Below are 20726 nucleotides of genomic sequence, written 5' to 3' on the forward strand. Positions count from 1 at the left end.
GGTCCTCAGGGTTGAACAAACAAGATAATAAAAGATAGGTGAATATTCTCACAGCTAACACTAATGTGTGTGTGTGTGTAGAGAGAGAGAGAGAGAGAGAGAGAGAGAGAGAGAGAGAGAGAGAGAGAGAGAGAGAGAGAGAGAGAGAGGAAATTGTTTGAGAATAGGCCAGAATACAGTTAGACCTACATAGATTCTAACTGGTTGACCAACTATTCTAGGTGTATCAGGTGACGAAAGAAACCCAGTAAAGGAGACTAAGTAATTTTACAAATAACAGAACAAAAGAAAACACATTTCCAGTTTCTGGTTGAACATATTATAAGTTCAGAAGTGTAGCTCTACCCTAAATAAGAAAAAAAAAACAGCTAATTAAACTGAAATTAACAACAACAAAAAAACAGGGTGTCAGGGCAAGTTCTGAGAAGTAGGTAAATACAGAGATTTATAACTGACTAGCAGAGAAATCCCCAAGCAAAACCTCTATCACAGTCAGTGCCACTGGGCAAACCCAACTGGCTGATGAGTGACCAAAGGCTCAGTGTGAACACATCTAAGAGACGCTCAAGGGTATGAGTATTAAATCTATTCTTACACTTTTATGAGCTTTACATCCAGAAAATCTACCAGCATCTGAGTGTTTGTCATATAAATAAACATAAATAAATTAAAAAGTCAAGCTTATGTAGAAGGAATGGAAAGTTTAAATACACCAGTGTATTTTGTTCTCCAGAAGAGACTACCTGAGCAGAGCCCTAACGGGTCTATTACAACCTGACAGTCTTGGGGAAGACGGGTATCCAGCAAGCTCTCACTCCAAGAGAGAAAGGCAGCAAAGCACTGGAGAAGTTCAGTGTGGAAGGTGGAACAAGCAGCAGAAAGATAGCAGCAAGGATGCTAGAATGAAGAGACCAGGGTTACATGCTAGAAAAAGGCAGCATGCAAAACAGAGGGTGGAATAAGCAGAGAGACACGAATCCTGTGCATTTTTTAAAGCTACACATTAAAAACGCCATAGAAACTAAGAAGATTTTGATGGGGATGTCTTCTGTATATATGTTTCTTTTATTGGTTGATGAAAACACTGTGGCCAATAGGACAGCAAGACAGGCAGATCTAGGAGATGAGAAGGATTCTGGGAGGTGTAGGACAGAACAGTCAACATGTAGGATGCCAGAGGAGTAACAGGTCCCCAGACCGTTCTCCAGTAAGATAAGACCACATGGAAATACTTAGATTAACAAAGTTGAATTAGTAATTAGGACAGAGTTAGCCAATAAGAAGCCCTTGTCATTGGCCAAGGTTCATTTGGGGCTGACGCAGCTATGGGACCAGGCTGACAGGAAAGAGTTACCACAACAGAGTTTCTCTGGGGGTTTGAAGGAAAATGGCTCTCCAAAAGCATGGCACTACTAGGAGGTGTGACTTTGTTGAAGTAGGTGTGGCCTTGTTAGAGGGAGTGTGTCACTGTGGGGGCAGGTTTTGAGGTCTCTTTTGCTCAAGCTTTGCAGTGTGATGCTCAGTTACTTCCTCTGGCCTACAAGATGTAGCACTAACAGCTCCAGCACCATGTTTGCCTGCATGTCTCCATGTACAGCCATGATGATAATGGACTAATCCTCTGAAACGGTAAGCCACCTTAATTAAATGTTTTCCTTCGTAAGAGTTGCCATGGTCATGGTATCTCTTTACAGCAACAGAAACCCTAACAGTTTCCTTTCTGTTGTTCCAAGACACACATCTTACTGGTATAGCTACTGTGGGTGCCAAGATGGAAAACATCTGTCAAGGAAACAGAAATGGAAAGCAAGGGGGCGCAGCTATTCTGATGTCTGAAAAAGCAGATGTCAAACCAGAAGTCGTCAGAAGAGACGAATGAAGTCACTACATATTAATGAAGGGAATAATTCATCAAGAAGATACAGATAGTGATGAGCATATAGGTCAAAATAAAATAACTCTGGTTCCCCACTTTCATCTCTAGATAGATCACCAAACCCAAAAACCAACATAGAAGCTTCAGATTAAACTACATTGTACATAAAATGCATGTAACATACTGACAAATTATTCTACCCAAGAGGAAGAAAACAAAACTTCTAGGAAGCAGCCATGGATCCTGCTAAAAAACAGACCACATTTTGTGCCACATATATTGATGCAGCTTGATTCATATATACAGTATAAAAACAATCAAGATGTCTGTGGCAGAATGAATGTAATTGGCCCCAATAAACTCATAGGAGTGGCCCTATGTTTGTGGTAGAATGAATGTAATTGGCCCCAATAAGCTCATAGGAGTGGCCCTATGTTTGTGGTAGAATGAATGTAATTGGCCCCAATAAGCTCATAGGAGTGGCCCTATTGGGAGGTGTGGCCTTGTTGAAGGAAATGTGTCACCGTGGGGCAGGCTTTGAGATCTCTTATGCTTACACTTCCCTCAGTGTCCCAGTCCATTTCCTTCTGATCAAGATGTAGCCACACCATGCTTCCTGGGGATCAGTAAAGGAACAGGGAAGACCACTTGTACTGAAAGACAAGTTGGTGTGAATTTGCTAACATGGTGATGAAGGAATGAAGGAAACATCCGGTTAACAAATAACAATTGGAACAACTTGTGAAACCCCTACAGAGGGAAATGGACAGAAAACTGAGGCAGAATCATCAACAGTGGAACATTCCAAAAGTTTTCTAAATGATTATTTTCAGAGAGAACTCATTATATTGCTCAGGAAACATAATGAACTCCCGAGCTCAAGCAATCCTCCTGCCTCAGCTCCTTGGCTGGACTACAAGCACTGTGCTGCCACACCCAGCTTTAAAGTAATAAAAGGACAAGGTATGGAATGAAATCCTCAGGATTCACCTAGCATTAAAATCTCCCAGGTGATCTCTAAAGGATCACAATGCTGGGGCAGTAATCTGAAATCTATAGTTTTCACAAAAAAAAAAAAGTCCTCCAACAGAAAAAAGAAGAAAACCTTTCAAATACTGAGAACCTGCAGACATTTCTATCACTTAGTCATAACACCCCTCCGTTCACAGCATCAGAGATCATTGGTCTAGGGTCATCCAACATGATCTTCCCAACATTACATCACAATGGCTACATCTATCACCTTGGCCTCACTGTACCAAAAATGTACCATATCAGCTCATATCATATAAAAGCAAGGGCGGTACATTCACATAGTCGTTATTATAGTATTTTGCTATAATTATTTTATTATTGTTAATCTCTCACTATGCCTAACTTAGAAATTAAAATTTATTAAAAATTGTGTGTGTATACAAATCAAGCAGACTGATACATACATTTGACACTGGGACTTGTTAAATTGCTTACTTAATCTTATATCAAATGACAGCAGTAAGAAGAAAAATGCACCATTCCTCAGCATGTGGCCTTTTGAACATAACAAAATGTACTATTCTGAAACTAGGGCTTTCCTGCATCAAAAGGCTTTAAAACACTTCTAACAGAGGATAGCAGATGAAAGAGAACTGGGAAGAAGCTGACCACGGCTGAGTGAGCTCAGTAATAAGACACATCACAGTCTGAGTAGTGGGGCACCACCCTGACACTGACACAGACACAGACGGGAGCTGCTACAAGTTAGGGCCCTCAGCAATGCAAAAGCTGCCCACCAGCATCCAGCACAAGCACTCACCATGATAATCGCCTTGGCTTGGTGGATTGGTCAGGATAATCTTCATGCAACTGAAAGGTGTATAGTCTGTCCTCTTGCCTTCCTTTCCAAAACTGTGACGGATGTTGTAAGAATAACCTTTATCAAACTGGGAGAAAAAAAAAGAGAGAGACTAAGTCAGTCAATACAGTACTGATGGCATCAGCAATACCAGCTAGGATCAGAGAGCTAAGAGATTCAGTGTTTGTGGACATACATACTCTATGTATCTCTTTGGTCTTTTATCACACAAATACACTATACTACACACGCGCACACGCGCGCACACACACACACACACACACACACACACAAATGGTTTTTCTATTACTGCCATACCCACTTGTCTCTGCAATATATTAAACAGACTTTTTAAAGAAACAATAGAAACCTCAGGTAGGAAACAGTTAATGTTATAATTACCATACCCGCCACCTCACCACCCCACACCCCCACACCCTGTCTCTGGTATCTAATGGGGCTGTTCCCAGTAATCCCAGGGATATTAGAATCAACAAGGCAATGTCAATAGTTCACAACTGGGTGTAATATTTGTGTCTAACTTATTACAGTCTCCCATCTACTTTAGACGATCTCTAAATTATTTATAACAAGCAATATAATCTAAATGATATGGGAATAGTTATTACGCTGTCATTGTTTGGGAATAATAGCAATGAAAATGTCTGTACATGGTTAGTACAGACACAAGATATATTTTTCCCCAAACACTTCAATGTGAGGTTCACTGAGTCTAAGGATGTAAAAGCCCAGAGCCACGGAGGACCAACTGTTTATTGATTAATGATGAGAATAATCTGTTGCCCAAAAGAATAATCAATTTGCCCTCCTTAATTTGATCTCTGAGATTACACTGGGTGGAAAGCAGCTTAACCTCTCTGTCCTCCTCCTAAACCGTCCTTTAATTTCTACACCCTAACTCACTCTACTTATGAACTGCCTCTTAAAATATTTAATGCCTCCTCCTCATTCCACTCCAGAAAACAAGCTGTCAGCAAATGTCTGATGAGTGGAGATGCCACTGCAGTTGCCTCCCACCTGGAATCCCTGCACTGGCATTCATAAAAACAAGGTAATGGGGGGCTGGAGAGATGGCTCAGAGGTTAAGAGCACTGACTGCTCTTCCAGAGGTCCTGAGTTCAATTCCCAGCAACCACATGGTGGCTCACAACCATCTACAATTCAATCTGGTGCATGCCCTCTTCTGGCACGTAGACAAACTGTATCTGTAATAAATAAATAAATCTTGAAAAAAAAAAAAAACAAGGTAATGGGGTGGAAGGGACTCTGGAATGAATAGGATGAGGAGAGGAAGGGACTTAACAGTCACTGAAAGGCACTAGGTATCACCAGGCATACTGTTAGGTGCTTTTAAAGGTGCAGTCCCATTTGGTCATTTCAAATAACCGGTCCTACTATGATGGTACACAAGAGGAAATTGAAGTTCAAAGAAACAAAGCCATGTACTATAACACAGACGTTAAATAAATGGCATTTGAAAAGCATGTGGAACTGGACAAGTCTGATTCCAAAATTCAAGTTCTTTCCATAATACTGCTCTTCCTCAATAATAAGACACTCAAAAATCATAGGTTCCAATACATCATTTTAGGCTGTAACTTCTTTCTTTCAAATGACACTTCATCTCGGTGGCCGGAGCTGGGAGCAGCCTCTTCTTCCACACCTCAGTGGCATTTCCCTATGCGTCCCTATACTCCTCTAGGATACTTCACTGCATATTTGGTTTCCACTATGCTTGCCTGTGTTTATCTTACGGCTTCTTAGCCTTTACTTTGTACAGAGGTGATCAGTTGTTCCTGGGCTATCTAGCACTACACCAGGAGGCAAGAAAATGAACTCACTGCACGGCAAAGGACTCCTTGGTCTACTATAGCATTTGAAAGGGCATCATCTCATTTTCATGCTTCCATTAAATGTTCCCAGTGACTGATGTTTGGTGATTTTATAGTTCCTCTATTAGATGATGTCAATAACCCATTGGTCAAGCAAAGACACACAATATACTATTGATAATATGCTGATTAAACGGATATTCAATATGACAGAATATCAGGCAAAATCCAACTCGATGGAGGAGTGTAAATTGAGGTAAATTTCTCACACAATTATTTGGGTAAAACTTGAGAACAGCCAGGCATGATGATAGACGCTTTAATCCCAAAACTTGTAAGGCAGAGGCAGGTGGATCTCTGTGAGTTCCAGAACAACTAGGATTGTTACACAGAGAAATCTTGTCTCAAAAAAACAAACAAACAAAAAACTATGAGAACAAAAACCAAGTTTCTAAAATAACTAAACAGATGTCAGACCATAAAAGTCTTTAAATAATAGGAGGAAAATCTTAGGCTATGCCCTGCTTTTACTACTCAGTAATCTCAAGGCTTTCAAAACGAAATTCTCAGAAGCTCTAAGTGGTTCACAGAGCACATCAAATGTTCTTCCACGACACCTAGGCAATACTTGCTAAGTCTTGAGAAGTCACAGAGCACACATAACGAGTCATTTCCAAAGGGCAAAATCTTCAGAGTTCTGAATCTAACAGAGTAAAATGTCTATAAAAGGTCATACTTTATTTCCATGCTTCTTTAAATAAAATGCATATTCTGGAAAGCTTGGAGAAATAGTTCTTGAGCAAAAAACCAAACATAACACTAAAAGTATTACATGGATAGAAATAAAAACTGTTATTTTGACCTTATACATATATGTGCCATGGGCAATAAACTGAAGACCTGAGTGGGCAGGACAGGCCTAAGTTTCCCCTACATAAGGCAGCACAGGGCATACCAGTATGGCAAAGTTGCTGTTTGCTCCTCTTAAGGTTCACTGTGAAAGTAACCCAGCAAATATTGGGGTGTTGGAGACCCCAGGCTTTGCAGTCAGTACAGAGGGTGTGATTTCAACTCTCGTCTTTCCTAATCCATGCCATACCCCTGAGGTCTCTTCCCTTAAGTTTACATCGAGACTCCGCCTATTCTTTGGCTCTAAATCTTCACTTGCTGATGCTGTGCCCTGTTCTATAATACAGTCACATTCTCTCTCCTCTAGCAGTTCCTGAAGACAATCTGTTTATATTGCTTTAGTTACTGTCCAGTTCAGATTTTAATTTACCACCATGGTAAATTAAACTCAGAGCTGACTGCCATCAGGCCCCTCAGTCACAAACCACCAATCCAACAATCCAAACTGAACCGCTGCTTCCATCTGCACACAGGTATGGGTAAGAGTCCACTGGTGCATGATGAAGGCCGACTTGATTCCTAAGATTCTGAGCACAAATGCCGATGGATTGGGTCATTTCAATAAGCCCATTATAAACTGAAATCATTGAAGATGAAAAATGCACATAATAGCCCTAACCTACCAAATGTCCCCACTTAGCAGGCCATACCCCAGAGTGACAAGGTGTTGACTTTTGATTGTGGGTTGACTGGGAACCACAGTTCACTGCCCTATCAGCTCCTTCATGAGACCAACCTGGAGGTGATTAGAATTTCTCCTCAGGGATAAAGCAATGATGCTTTTAAAAACATTTCCAAAATGTAAATGTCCTCAGCTTCTGCTAGGCTAATATCATCCTGTCTACGTTTTACCCATGTTTAACTTCTGTCCACTTTCCCTATTTTTCTTTGTCTGGTCACTTTAGTCCTAGTATCAGGGAAACAAAAAAGGTTTTCTGTCTTATAGCAGTAAGGATCATATATATCTGTTTTCATAAAGTCACTGTAAGCTACAGTCTGCATTGTAGACAATACAAATTGGAATACCACAATACTTCCCAGTGAGAGGGATGAAAGGCTGAATAACAAAGTTCACTAGCCTCCATGGGTGTAAACGTTTAATTGCAAGATTCAAATTTATCTTGTACAAAAAGGGTGTAAGCTCAAATTTGTGTTAGTGTTTTTCTTTGCAATTAGAGCAGAGCATCGCCTACCCACATAAGACACACACACATGACTCACTGCAAAGGGGCAGCATATCAAACCCAGAGAAATGATGCAGTGTTGGAAGGAAGAAAATGCTTCTCCCTTTCGCTCCTAGTGGGGTGTTACAGGCGCCACCCTAGTTAGGTAACTTCATCTTGTGGATTATGATAAAGGTTCTGAATTAGAGCTCTAAAACACAGCGGTTGCCTTCTTGTAACCAAACAACAAATTATTGACAGATTGTGTTCTCAGCAATGCAGCAAGACAACTTTACCAAGGGCGGGCTATGTACATTTCATTGTCTAGCTTCAGGTTGTCTGTTTGCTTCTGAGCATCAATGTGGTTTCTCATTAAGACACTGGATTTATGTTGCCATGCTATTCTTTGAAATGATCTACACACAGGAGACATGTAGAAGAAAAGATGAAGGAAAATGCTTTTTTTCCTTCAGTTTTACCACCCTAGCAATGTTTAAAGGAAACCACTATTTCATGCTACAGGTGCTCTGGACACCATAATAAATCTCTCATTCACTCACAGGAATTTAATGTAAAATTAAAATGTCAGTAGTGACTTGGTCAAACATGAACATGTCCAAAGAACAGCCAGGGAATGGCATACTGACTGCTGAATACCGACTCATATGCTTCAGTCTGTAGTGCATTAGTGAACAAACCCAAAAAACTCACATGTACACCTCTCTCTCTCTCTCTCTCTCTCTCTCTCTCTCTCTCTCTCTCTCTCTCTCTCTCTCTCTCTCTCTCTCTCATGCACACATACAGAGAGCACATTAAACTGTAAATAGTAAAATTATCTATATCTCATATCAATTCTCACTTTAAACGCTAATTTTCAAACCACTTGGTAACTATTCTTACAATATCGCTGAAGTACAGACACATGTCATTAACAATGGAGGTACTTTCTAAGACGTGTACATTAAGTGGAGCTATGAGAGGAGAATGGATATCTGCATAGTAGTATCCATAGACCATCTATCACTGTGGTCTCTTGACACAACCCAGAGACAAGAAATGCATGGGGTTACTGCTGGCATAACATGTGTGCTTTCAGGCTGACATTTTTGTTGTTGTTGCTGTTGTTGTTCAGTGCTAGGAATCAATCACAGGGCCTTGGACACATTAGGCAGACAATCCATTCCTGAGCTATATCCCCAGTGTGTAAGTGTATAAGTAAGAGAACACTCCAAGGTTATCATAAAAGCGTAAGCCTAAGCATGCATAGGACCCTGGTTTGATCCCCAAACTGGAGGTAAGACAGTACAGTAAATATAAATATATAAACATAATCTATTATCATCAAGTATTACAAACTGTGCACAATTACATGTGATATGCTTTTATCAACTGGCAACCACAAACATGTGAGTACTGTACTAAGTATGAAGAACCACTATCATACACTTGGGGGGGCATATCTGGCCAAGATACTACTTCTTGGTGCATGACTGTGTACAGGGCCTCCAGTCTGTGCAAAGCTCATTCACTGATTTATAAAACTTCTCAGCTGTTTATATACCATGCATGGTGAAGGACACAGGTGAGCTTGTCCCAATATATTATAAAGAACAGATATATTGCAGCTGTGTTTAGCGATCTCCCAAACTCCACTTTCATGTCTGGGTGGGTTTAAAAATTCAATAGGTAAAACTGCCATTGGAACTATAGAAGCACTGCCTTATTTATGGGCTCTAAGAGAGAGCAAGTTGAGGGGAAGAAGGAAACAATGAGGGCAGAGTCACAGTTCACATTAGGGATGGCTTCTGCTCACTGGACATGGTTGGGATGTGTTGTGACTGAAAATCCTGTTAGTATCTAAGGAGAGAGGGAGAGCATAGGACACACTAAGTCTAGATGAAGACACCCTGAGGACGAAAACCCCTTGAAGACAGAGATTTTTGTCTATTTTGTTAAACTCCGTGTCCTTTGCACCTAGTTGGCACATGGACTTGCTGTACTATACTGTTTTAATCCATACAATTGGCAGATTTCATGTACTTCCTCGTGTTGAAATAATAAAAAATGCAGTATTTTCTCATTCTACAACCTCTCTTATAGTACTGAGCTTTAAAAACAGTGCCATCTTTTTAAAGAAAGAATGTGTGGAAGACTGGGGTAGAGTAAATGACTCATCCTTGCTCCATCTGACAGCTCTGGGCTCCCCCTCCTTTCTGCCTCATGCATTAGAGGCACTGAGTAAACAGTTGCTTATTGTAATGGAGACAGGAATGATCTTTTTCTGACATCTCTTAAGTTATTATTAGCAGGGAAGTGTCAATTCTCCTGCCTATCTTCAGAGTTTGACAGTAAACTCGCATTACTAAAGATAACACATACTCAAACTTGGGAGACGGCAAGCTTGTACTTACCTGGAAGCTTCATCCCTACAAACTAATGTTCATGGTGCTGGAGGGTGTTACACAAACTGCTGAAGAAAAGTAAGCCTCAATCTTACCTAGCTGTGAACCCTGCAAGCTACAACAGTCCTGACAAGATAGGCTCACTGGTGTAATAGTGGCACAGATGTTATAGGAGTAACCAACTACTTTCTGACTGGATCAAAGATGTGCTTTATAAGATAGAACCTACACCTGGCACTGTCAATGGAGACAAGCACCCATGTTCATAGGCCCTAAGAGGGAACCCAATACACAATCCTTGTAAATGGACATATGACCTATAATGACTTTTTGCTATACCCATAAATCAATGCCATCTCCCAGTCCTCATCAGAGAAGCCTGTCCTTGATGCAAATTAATGCAGAGACCCTATCCTTAAAACTGGTCACCATGCAGAACAAAAAAAAAAAAAAAAAAAAAAAAAAAAAAGACCGGAGTTCTTAGCCCTTCCTCAAAGCTCAGGGATTTTTGCTAAACAGGGAGCAGAAAGACTTTAAGAGACAGAGGTGGTGGATAACATCAAGGAAACAATGCTTTCCAGACACAACAGGGGAGAGGCACATATAGACTCACACCAACTATGAGTGGCCTTCAGAAGCTCCAGCCAGACAAAATCTCAACACAGGAGGAGGAAGATGGACACAATCCCACCAGTAGCTGAGGAACTTCTGGTGTTTGATAACTACTGGGTACAGGAGGGTCAGTTTCCTTTAGTGATGTGGCCTCTAATAGGCTAACCACATGCCAGGGCAGGGCTAAACCCCAAGACTATCTGGAAAATAAATACACGCTGGACTTGATGGGTAAAGAAGAAAGAAGAGGAAGTCTCAAACTGAATGGGAAGGAATGGGAGAGTGGAAAGAGTGCAAGGGGCGGAGATGGGGATGGTGAGTGTTTAAAATACTTTGTATGAAACTCTCATAGAATTTTTTAAAAAGTGAAAAAGTAGTCGCTCAAATTATAGTAAGCAGTATTTTACAACAGCATTCCCCATATTCTGATCACCACTGTAGAGATAAGGTAACAGTAATGTGGTTATCTCACTAAGTCTCCAAGTTCAGTTTTGTGCTGGATTTATTAAATTTGTTCTAGCTATATAGAAATATGCAAGTTTGTATAGGTATTAACATTCTCCTACAGCATTTAATTATGTTAAAGATTCCTTCCCTTAATACGGCTGTTTTAATTGTTTCCCTGTGCTATATCACGCTTGGATACACTAAGAAAAAAATCAATTGCTTATAATTTTACCTCAACAGTTTATTTGAATATATTATTATACAAAAATACTTCTTCTCTTCATGCAGCACGCACATGCATATTTTCTTTAAATACATACATATGAATAATGTCCCAAATTGCCATTCTGCTATAGAAATTTCTGCTGTGGGTTTTAAGATTACTGTTTCATAAACTTAATATTAACAGAAATTATTTCCCAATCTATTTTCAAGAAAAGCTATTCCAAAAAAAAACCCTTTTTATACTAATTCAACTTTAATCATTTAAATAGTGAGACACTACCAACAAAGAAAGCTGGGAATAACTGCAAATCTAAGAATGGGGCTCTGCCTGGACAGCTTCTGGGATCACAAGTCTACAAGCCTCTTCATATGTAGATGAACTGTCATTGAAATTCAAAAGCTGCTTCAGATGTCTTCCAAGGCACACAAATGAGCAGAAGCATAATGAGCAACACAGCACATGTAAAGCTGAAGGAACAATATTTGGATGTGTGCAGCTTTAAAGGGTAATTTGTTGAATACTAATAATCCCCAAATCAAATTGTCTCTAAAGAAATATAACCACAATATTACTTTTGAAACTTGAGTAATAGCAGACAATGAGGTTCTCACCAAGCAACTCATGAGACAGTTTACACAAATGTTGAAGAATTTCTCTTCTCTCAGCACCGTCCAATTCACAACTGACAACATTTGCTCTTCAGACTTGCTTTATGCACAGATATAACCAGTTAAAAGGCTTAGATTTCCCTATTGAGTTGTGTTACATCCAACCCAGAGATGCGGGCCTGTGATGGAGGGGCATCCCTGCTTCCTGTGCTCACTATTTTCCATAGGGAAAATCTCTTAAAATTATGAACTAAATTCAGTAGGTGTGTACATACACATACAGTGGCTTCCCAGATCTCAATTTTTTTCTTGGTTCACATCATCATTTTATGTACCTTCTTTCTGTTATGAAAACATTATATACCATAAACCTACAAAATGCACACGCCTGCTCAAGAAGCACAAGTTTCATAGCTTCTGAAGGGAACAAGGGGACACGGTATGCAAAGGAAATCACCCCAATTCCACCAGGGGAAACACTCTCCCTCAGTTGAGCCTCCATTCAAAGCTGAAACAAGTAATCTCAAATGCCACATTTTGGCTGCTGCTCAACACTATTCCATTCACCTGGAGAGTCAACAAAGCCAAATAAAAGGAGCTTTATAATCTGTCATTTTTCTTTTTGCTGCACAACACTGACAGCACCTCATTCATTAACTAAACTTTGTCCTTAAAGAAAGATAGCAGAGCATTATGCTGGACACTGGAGAAAGGAGACAGAAAATAAAAAGATGAATTTCTTTATTTCAAAATTCTGTTTAGAGACACAGTTGTATTCACAGATGATAAAGCACATGAACATGGGCACTTCGACAGGTAAGAGGTGGACACAGATGCAGGACAGGTGCACGGAGACTCCTCCTGATGGGTTGTACATGAATTAACCGACACATAGCTCCACCTTGATGGCTTATACAATCTGTACATGTTCCCCAAGTTCTGGAGGGATCTGAGATGTGAGTATGAACTTAGGTCTTCAAGGCTATGCAGCTGATTAGTAATAATAGTTTTGTTTCCTTACATTTCTTGTGTAAGACATGAGTACATTCTTGATGGTTTAGTTCTAAGTAAGTGTTGGGAGATGACAGGGAAAATGCACATCTTAGCCATTTCCTCACTGACTTTTGCTTCAATAATGACTTAAAGTGTATATGTCACCTCTAATTTTGCAATCTAAAACTCAAAATAGTAATGCAATGAAATACAAGTTCATACAAAGAAAGTCTTTTGACAGAAACTATAGATATTCTAAAGGAAAGTGATCTAAAGGCTTTACAAGAAACAAGAAAATGCCTTTCATGTGTTTTTATTTGAGTTTTTGATACTTCTATACAAGGAATACAGGCATTCTTTTTGTTTTATCATTACATAAATCAAGTAGTTTTTTTCCACACCAAAATATTCTATTTGAAAACTGTCAATATACACACCCTGGATTCAAAAAATTATTGAAATAACATCAATTTGGTAGTGAATTTAATAAAAAAATTCATCTTGTCAAGCTGAAGAGACTACACTTTTTCCTGACAGGTCTCACTAAAAACTCACGGCCAGTGGGAATATGCCTTCTCATTAGCCATGAAGTAGTGATACTAAACTCAAACTTAATGATAACCTTGAGTTCACGGTTCCAAATATGTGCCTACTTCCAGCAAAGCTGTTTGAGATGCAATGATGGATGCTCATTAACTTGCTTTGTTCAGGGAAGCATTTTACATATACTTTTACACTTTTATATTTATTTTGCTTAAATTTACTGTCATGAAACAAAGCCAGTTCGACTTTATACATAAACGAATGGGGGCTCCAAGCAATAAATGTATCTCATGAGCTCTATACCATCAGGGAGTTAGTTCAGCTATGCAAATGTTACTTAAGACATCTTATTACATTTATGTATGTCTGTATGCATGTGTGCCACAGTGCCTGTGGGGAGCGTCAGAGATCCAGTTCTCCCCTTCCACCCTAAGGGTCCCTGGGACCAAACTCAGGTTGTCAGGCTTGGTTGAACTGTCTCATTGACCCTGAAAATGTTAATTTTCAACATTGTATTAATGTGTTACAAATCTGGATGTGAAACTGAAACCCTACCCAATAATACTTTCAAAGTACTATTGCTCTTCCCATTTCCCAGATTGAGGAATAAACAGCCAATAGCCAATTGCTTCCTTCTAGAGCAAATATACTGATGTGAATACACATGGCACAGTGTGAGTGCATTAAGAATTATGTGGCTATACGATTAGGTTTACCTTGTACAGATACAAAATCAAATCTGTTCTGCCAGCAGACACTATGGTTACTTCACAGCATCCTTTAGAAGTGCTGTGAGATCTGAAATTACATCACACAGGCATATGAGGCTTGAGCTACCCATAAAGGAAAACGTATTTTCTTTTTCAAACCAAAAGACTCTTTTGCTTTTAATCAGACAATTAATTTCATTCTTGAAAACACAGTGCATAGTGCATCTGCCCCCAACTCCTGCAGCTCTACGGAAAAGCAGGCAAGAACCTGTGCGACTCTCCTAGGACATGCTGCAAAGCTACCAACCCTTTACCAAGACCCTAAGAATCCATCTTTTCAACATTCAGCACCCAATATTTCATAAGGTTTGTAGAAAAAAATTACCTAGTGATAAAAGACAATGCTGCTTGTAGGTGTTATAAAGCCAGCAAAACAAAGAACTCCCTTGGATGGATGGCCTGGACTAATGATGATGGATGGAGAGAAGTCATCTTTCATGAACTCTAAAAAGCAAAGTGGAGGTCAGAAAAGGAAACAGTGAAAACCACATTTCCTCTGATCATCAAACCAGAAAGTTGAGACAGTGGCACTTGGCTTTCACTATCAAATTGTATGAAGCCAGAGAGCGCTTACAAGGATGCGGCACAGCTCCATCATACCATGGGCTCTGATTCCTAACATTCTCCGGGACAAGCCTCTATTTCCTGTTTTAGACATGTCACTGTGGCTAGGCAGCTGCTGGGATGAGGTAACGAACTAAAAAGATGATTTCTCGTGCACAATAGTTCACTTTCACGTCCCCAAGAAGAGAATGGGCAGGAATAGCTATCAGAGTTAACCAAAGATAAGGAGGAGCCGAAGTGAGAGCTGAAGGCCGATGAATTCACCTTGGAATTACACATGAAATATGAATGTTAAAATGTAAGCTTTTTTTCATTCAATTTACCTTCCCTCCTACAAATTTATATTGAAGATATATTTTCAAAAATCCCAAGTTACAGACACTAAGCATTCAAGAAGAAAGAAAACCCCACATATAAATTTTAGGCTTAGAAAACTCCCGTACTCATCAATACTTTGTTTTCAAGAATAATCAATGTTACGGTCTTGCATCACTCATTTCTAATTAGTCCAATAACTCAAACAATAAAATAAAAAAACAATGCTACCTGTTGTCAATATTGAAACTTCTCCTTCTCTCATCTTAATATGTGCATGCGTACTGACTAATTATGACTTAAAGCAAATGACAAAGCTACCGAGGAGCACTAGGCTCCTGCACAGGCCTGGCCTTGCTCCACACTTGGCAGAGGTTATCCTTGCTCCTCACAAGAACCCACCCCAAGCTGAGGTGATAGTTGCCATACATGAATGACAACACAGACAAACCCCAATGTAGCAAAGCTGATCTGACCAAGACCAAGAATGAACACAAGCAAACAGCAGTGACTCTTACTGTGTTCCCACAGAAATGAGGCTCATTTTAAACTAGGTGCAAAATGTAGGTCACAGCTTAGAAAGAACTTCATTCCCAGAGAACTGACTTAACTCCGGAGTTGTGTACACATGAGAGACTTTTTTTCTCTAATTTGCTGGGAAGTGGGCGTGAACAGTTCTTCAGACCTTCCAAGATGGTGGGAGGGCCTGGCTTTAGACCCCAGGTTCTCTCTAACATTTAAGCTTCGCTGGTAAGACAGAGTTGAAAGAAGGCGTGTCACTGCAAAGCACCTGGGCAGATCCACACCTGAAGACGGTAGCTCGGTCCTCTCCATTGTGTCTCGGGCTCATTTTCACTATCCACTTACTATCTATGAAACAGTATCTTATATATACATTCCTTTATGGAACAAAAAAGTAACCTATTGAAATACAAAGTGTGAATAGAATAGCTTTAGTCTATCCCATCTTTAAATCTACAGTGGTGTTTCATTTGTAAACACAAAAATCCCAAGACATATAATAAGAAAGTAACAATGAAAATGTGGTTTAAAATGAGCAACATTACCTTCCCAAAAACATTAGCACAAACCTGCAGTTATTGCACATGTGGCTTCTTCCTTCTTGGTCTGGGTGGTATAACTTCACATAAATAATAAGGTAGAAACTCTGATAAAGAACAACCTGTGTTGATCTTTATATTGACAAAATTGCATTACTTATTCCATATGGATCACTAAATGGCATCACTGTTGCCTATCTGCCTACTTATGCACCTAAAGAATTGTGTTAAATCCAAGTGTTCCACTTCTCATGGCCAAATACAAAGTTCTTTCAAAAAGTTTATAAATGGCACAAGTCATTTATAACACAGGTTCCCTTTCAAACAAGGCTCAAAACATACTTGACAATTCAAGAAAAAAATACAGTGATGAACTTTGCTAATACAATACAGTACAATGAACAAGACAAGAAGTGCAAAGGATGACAATTACTCCAATTGTCATCAGAGAGCTTGCATCCACTAATTGATGGAAACAGATGCAAAGACCCACAGACAAACATTAGGCAGTTTGGGGAACCCTGCTGAAGACAGGAAGAAGGACTATAGGAGCCAGAGAGGTCAAGGACATCACAAGAAAACCCGCAGAAACAACTAACCTGGCACATAGGAACTCAGAGTCTGAACCAACAACCAGGGAACCTGCATAGGACCAACTTAAGCCCTCTACATATTATGTGACAGTTGTGTAGTTTGGTCTACTTGTGGGACTCCTGGCAATGGGAGCAGGGGCTGTCCCTGGTGCTTTGGCTGGCTCTTGGGAATCTATTCCTTATACTGGATTGCCTTGCCCAGCCTGAATACAGGGGGACGTTGCTTGGTCTTGCAGCAACTCAATATGCCATGCTTTGCTGATGCCCATGGGAAGCCTGCCCCTTTCTGAACAGAAACAGGGGAGGAGTAAATGGGGGGGGGCATAAAATGAATGGATGTATTAAATAAAATGGAAAGAAATGCAAAGGAGCAAATAGGAAAACTGCAGGGATCAGACCAAATGTTTACGCACCCTTCCTCCTTGGCTTCAGGCAGAAACAATAAGGAAACAAGGCAGAATGGCAGCTGTATCCTTGACATCAGGAGAACAGAGCCTTTGCTTCATACAGCCAGCAGCGCAAAATCACCCTGACTACAAGTGTCTGCAAATGCATTCCAAAAGTTCCCCCAGACAAAACAGATAAAGGTTAGAAGTATGATTTAAATGGAGTGCCGCAATCTGTACCTCTAACAAGTTAGGAATGAAAAACAGCACAAAGCAGAAGGCGTCTCGCTTTTCTACCTAGTGCAGAATAAAGTATTTCATGTCCAGCTGAATAGACGCAAGTTCACCTGACAGTTTTTCCTATGGTCAGAGTAGGGGGTGGTCAGACTCAAACAAAAAAACACAAAAACAAAACCAACAACCCTCTTTGATAAGACTCAAACACAAGAAAATTATAAATGCAAGACATTCAGTTTCCAGGTAGCTTTCAAGCACTATCCATAACTTTACTAGACAATCCTGCATGTGTAACTAAAACCTTAAAGCACTTGTCTCTGTGATTACAACGAAGCCTCTGCATCTCACTCTTTAGGTCGATGTTACCTCTTCAGTCTTCATGTTGTCAATCCATGGCTGACCAACCATCGCCCTCTGTAACAGTAAACAGCATCATACCACTTTCCTAACAATTACTGCAATATTTCTAATGCTTGGATTAGATGACTAATAAAATCAAAAGTATAACTATGGAACAGTTTGAGTACAGAACACAAACTAATATTGAAAATATTGTGCTAACTTCATTCAAGCCTTTCGGGCAGATACTATTAGGATCTTCATGTCATAGATGAGGAAACTGAACTACAGCAAATTAAGCAATTTGCCCAAAGTCGGCAGATAGCTGCTGTCTGATAGAGCAGAATGTAAAATAAGTACTCACTTATTCTCAAAAATTATCTCTAGTTTATCAGATAAAATTATCTATTCCTTCTTTAATTATTCAGAAAAAGAAATAGAGGAGGGACAGTTAGAACCACTATTTCTCACAGAGATTACAGAGCAAAAGAGAATGAGTTGTTACTCAGCACTAAAAACAAACAATATCAAAAAATAAAACAGCACTAGTGTGTCAATCCTAGGCTTCATTCTGCTAGACCTGTCAGGAGGCCTGTGACTTTAGGCAATTAATCTAACTTCTAACTTTTTGAGAACCCAACATAATCTATAAAGTGAGATTTAAAACTACTCTGTTCCCTGTGAATTACATCTCAGGGGAAATCAATCTTCAGGATGACCTGGGGAAGGCTCTTTACAGACAAATGCTGGCTGATAAATTTAGAAGTAAAATATTAGCATAATTGCTTTGAGAACAGCATTCTCTTGCCAAACCATCAAATGAGACACCAATGGTGAAGGCTGTGGCCACCAATATGCCTCCTCAGGTGACAGAAAGTGAAATGCAACGGTGAGTCACTTAGGGGGGGATTACTAGTGAAACAGCTGAACCTGGCAGGACTGACTACTCAAAGATGAGAAACGGAGCAGGAACAACACAGCACTACAGATGTAACAAAGACAGACGATGAAACATCTCATAGACCTGGCTCACTTATAAATTAATACATTAAAACCACAAACAAGGGGACAGTGTAGAGGGTCTGCTGAAGTGCATGGGTACTCATGGTGGCTGATTTTATGTTTTAACTGGAGTACGGGTGCCTGGCATCTCTGCATATGTCTGGGTTTTAACAGGCTGGCCAAAGTGGCTTTCCCTCTCCAGTATGAATGGGCATCGTTCTCTGTGTTGAAACCTAAGTCAGTTGTTAAAGAAGGCCAGCATCTACCTTTCTCCCTCACAGCCTCCCTGGGGGACACTGTCCTGCTCCTGTCACTAGCTGTCCTGCCTCTTGAGCCTATGGCTAAAACTAAACTTCCACTGGCCTTCCAGAGTCTCCAGCTGGAAGACAGCAGAATCTGGTGGTTTTCAGTCTCCATAGTCACAAGACAATTCTCCGCCATCACTCTCCCCTGCACACTATCCTCCCTGCACTTGTGTGTGCTGCTGACCTTGTTTCTTTAGAGAATTCTTTAGAGAATGTGACAGTACCACATAACCACAGCTTGGAATAAGTTTTGAGGTTTTTCTGTTTTGTTTAAAATCAGCTAAAGCAAATGAATAAAGGACAAATTCAGTGTAGAACAGGATAGATAATTGTTTCATATGATAGATAAGTGGAGATCTGTGTTTATGTATGTTTGTAATTTTTCATGTTAAATTTTTAAGAAATATTACCACCCTGTTTCATAAGTTATTATAATAAGCATTGATTAAAAGCAGCTACAGCATACACATACAAGACAAATGTCAGCTTGAAAAAGAAAAAAGGTTAGGAATTCATGTTCTAAATTATAAACTGACAAACTACAACCAGAACATAAGTTGAATCCAGTTGGGCACCTGGCTTATGGGTAACAGAGTCATGTCCAATTACACAGGTCCCACCTGTGGTGGCTTCCTGCCATAGTTGCAGAGTGGCTGCAACAGAAGTCAAAATAGTGTCTGTCTGGCCTCTAAAGAAAGCCCACTGACTCTAGTTTAAATTCTGTATTTTCATAGTAACCCCACATTGGGAGAATTTCATCACATGGGAGACAGGAGCCATGGACCAAAAGAGTTCAAGGTCATTCTTGGCAACAAAGGTGAATTTGAGCTTAGCAAGTCCTAGGTAACACCCTGTCTCAAATGGAAAATTGTAATACTTTAGAGAGGTTTTAATTTTTTTTGTCTTTTTTTTTTTCATTTTAAACTTTACTGAGGGTTTCTAGTTTCTCACAAACGCAAACCCTCATCAAGAAAAGCTGGGAAGTTTCATAATTTTCTCCTAACATGGACAAATCATTTCACAGCTTCTAGGCTGCTATTTGCTAAACTGAGAGCCTATGTGAAAGAAAATGAAGTCAAAAGAGTAAAGACGTAAAAAATAACCAAAGAGAAAAATTTTAATTTTGAAATGTCATTATTTTATTTCAAATTCCCCAACTTTCATAAAATAACCTGAGGGAAGGATGCATCATCTGGTTTTACACATTACAACCAAGGGTGCTTCTTGTTTGGAAGGGAGGAATCAGGGTAAACACACACACAAATAATACACACACACTCATCACACACACACACACACATAACACACAAACATACCCACACCCACACATACACAACACACATTCACTCACACACACACAATGCAATTTCCTTCCTGTTAAACCAGCAAAGAACACTGTAGACCAAGAAGTCATTTTCTTTTCCAAACCTAAACTTAGGTATGTTTTGAACAAGTAATTTGAACAGATTCTTTGACAGCCTTCAGCTTAGCTTACATAACTTTGGATTGTATCTGTGAGCTGATTAGCAAGTTAGGGCCCGAGAAAAGCAAGTTTGCAGAGGAAAACATACAGACATGGGTGAATTTAATATGCAAGTGTACCAGCTTAAGGGCATAATTAAAACTACATCACTCCTTTAAGTCTACATAATTATGTCCCGAAGACATTCTCATTAGTATATTCTACT

The 20726-nt window shown here is 39.7% G+C and overlaps 1 protein-coding gene across 2 annotated transcripts in view; it reads right to left on the reverse strand.

The window, feature by feature from the left end:
- The window catches only part of Prim2 (DNA primase subunit 2), a 182814-nt gene that overhangs the window by 22787 nt on the left and 139301 nt on the right, over nucleotides 1–20726 (reverse strand). For both annotated transcript variants that reach the window (XM_021230328.1, XM_013117302.2), the window contains one exon: nucleotides 3672–3798. In XM_021230328.1, coding sequence (XP_021085987.1) covers nucleotides 3672–3798 — 127 coding nt within the window. The remainder of the gene's footprint in view (nucleotides 1–3671; nucleotides 3799–20726) is intronic.

Source organism: Mesocricetus auratus, unplaced genomic scaffold (genome assembly GCF_017639785.1).
Source record: "Mesocricetus auratus isolate SY011 unplaced genomic scaffold, BCM_Maur_2.0 Super-Scaffold_100021, whole genome shotgun sequence".
NCBI lineage: Eukaryota > Metazoa > Chordata > Mammalia > Rodentia > Cricetidae > Mesocricetus > Mesocricetus auratus.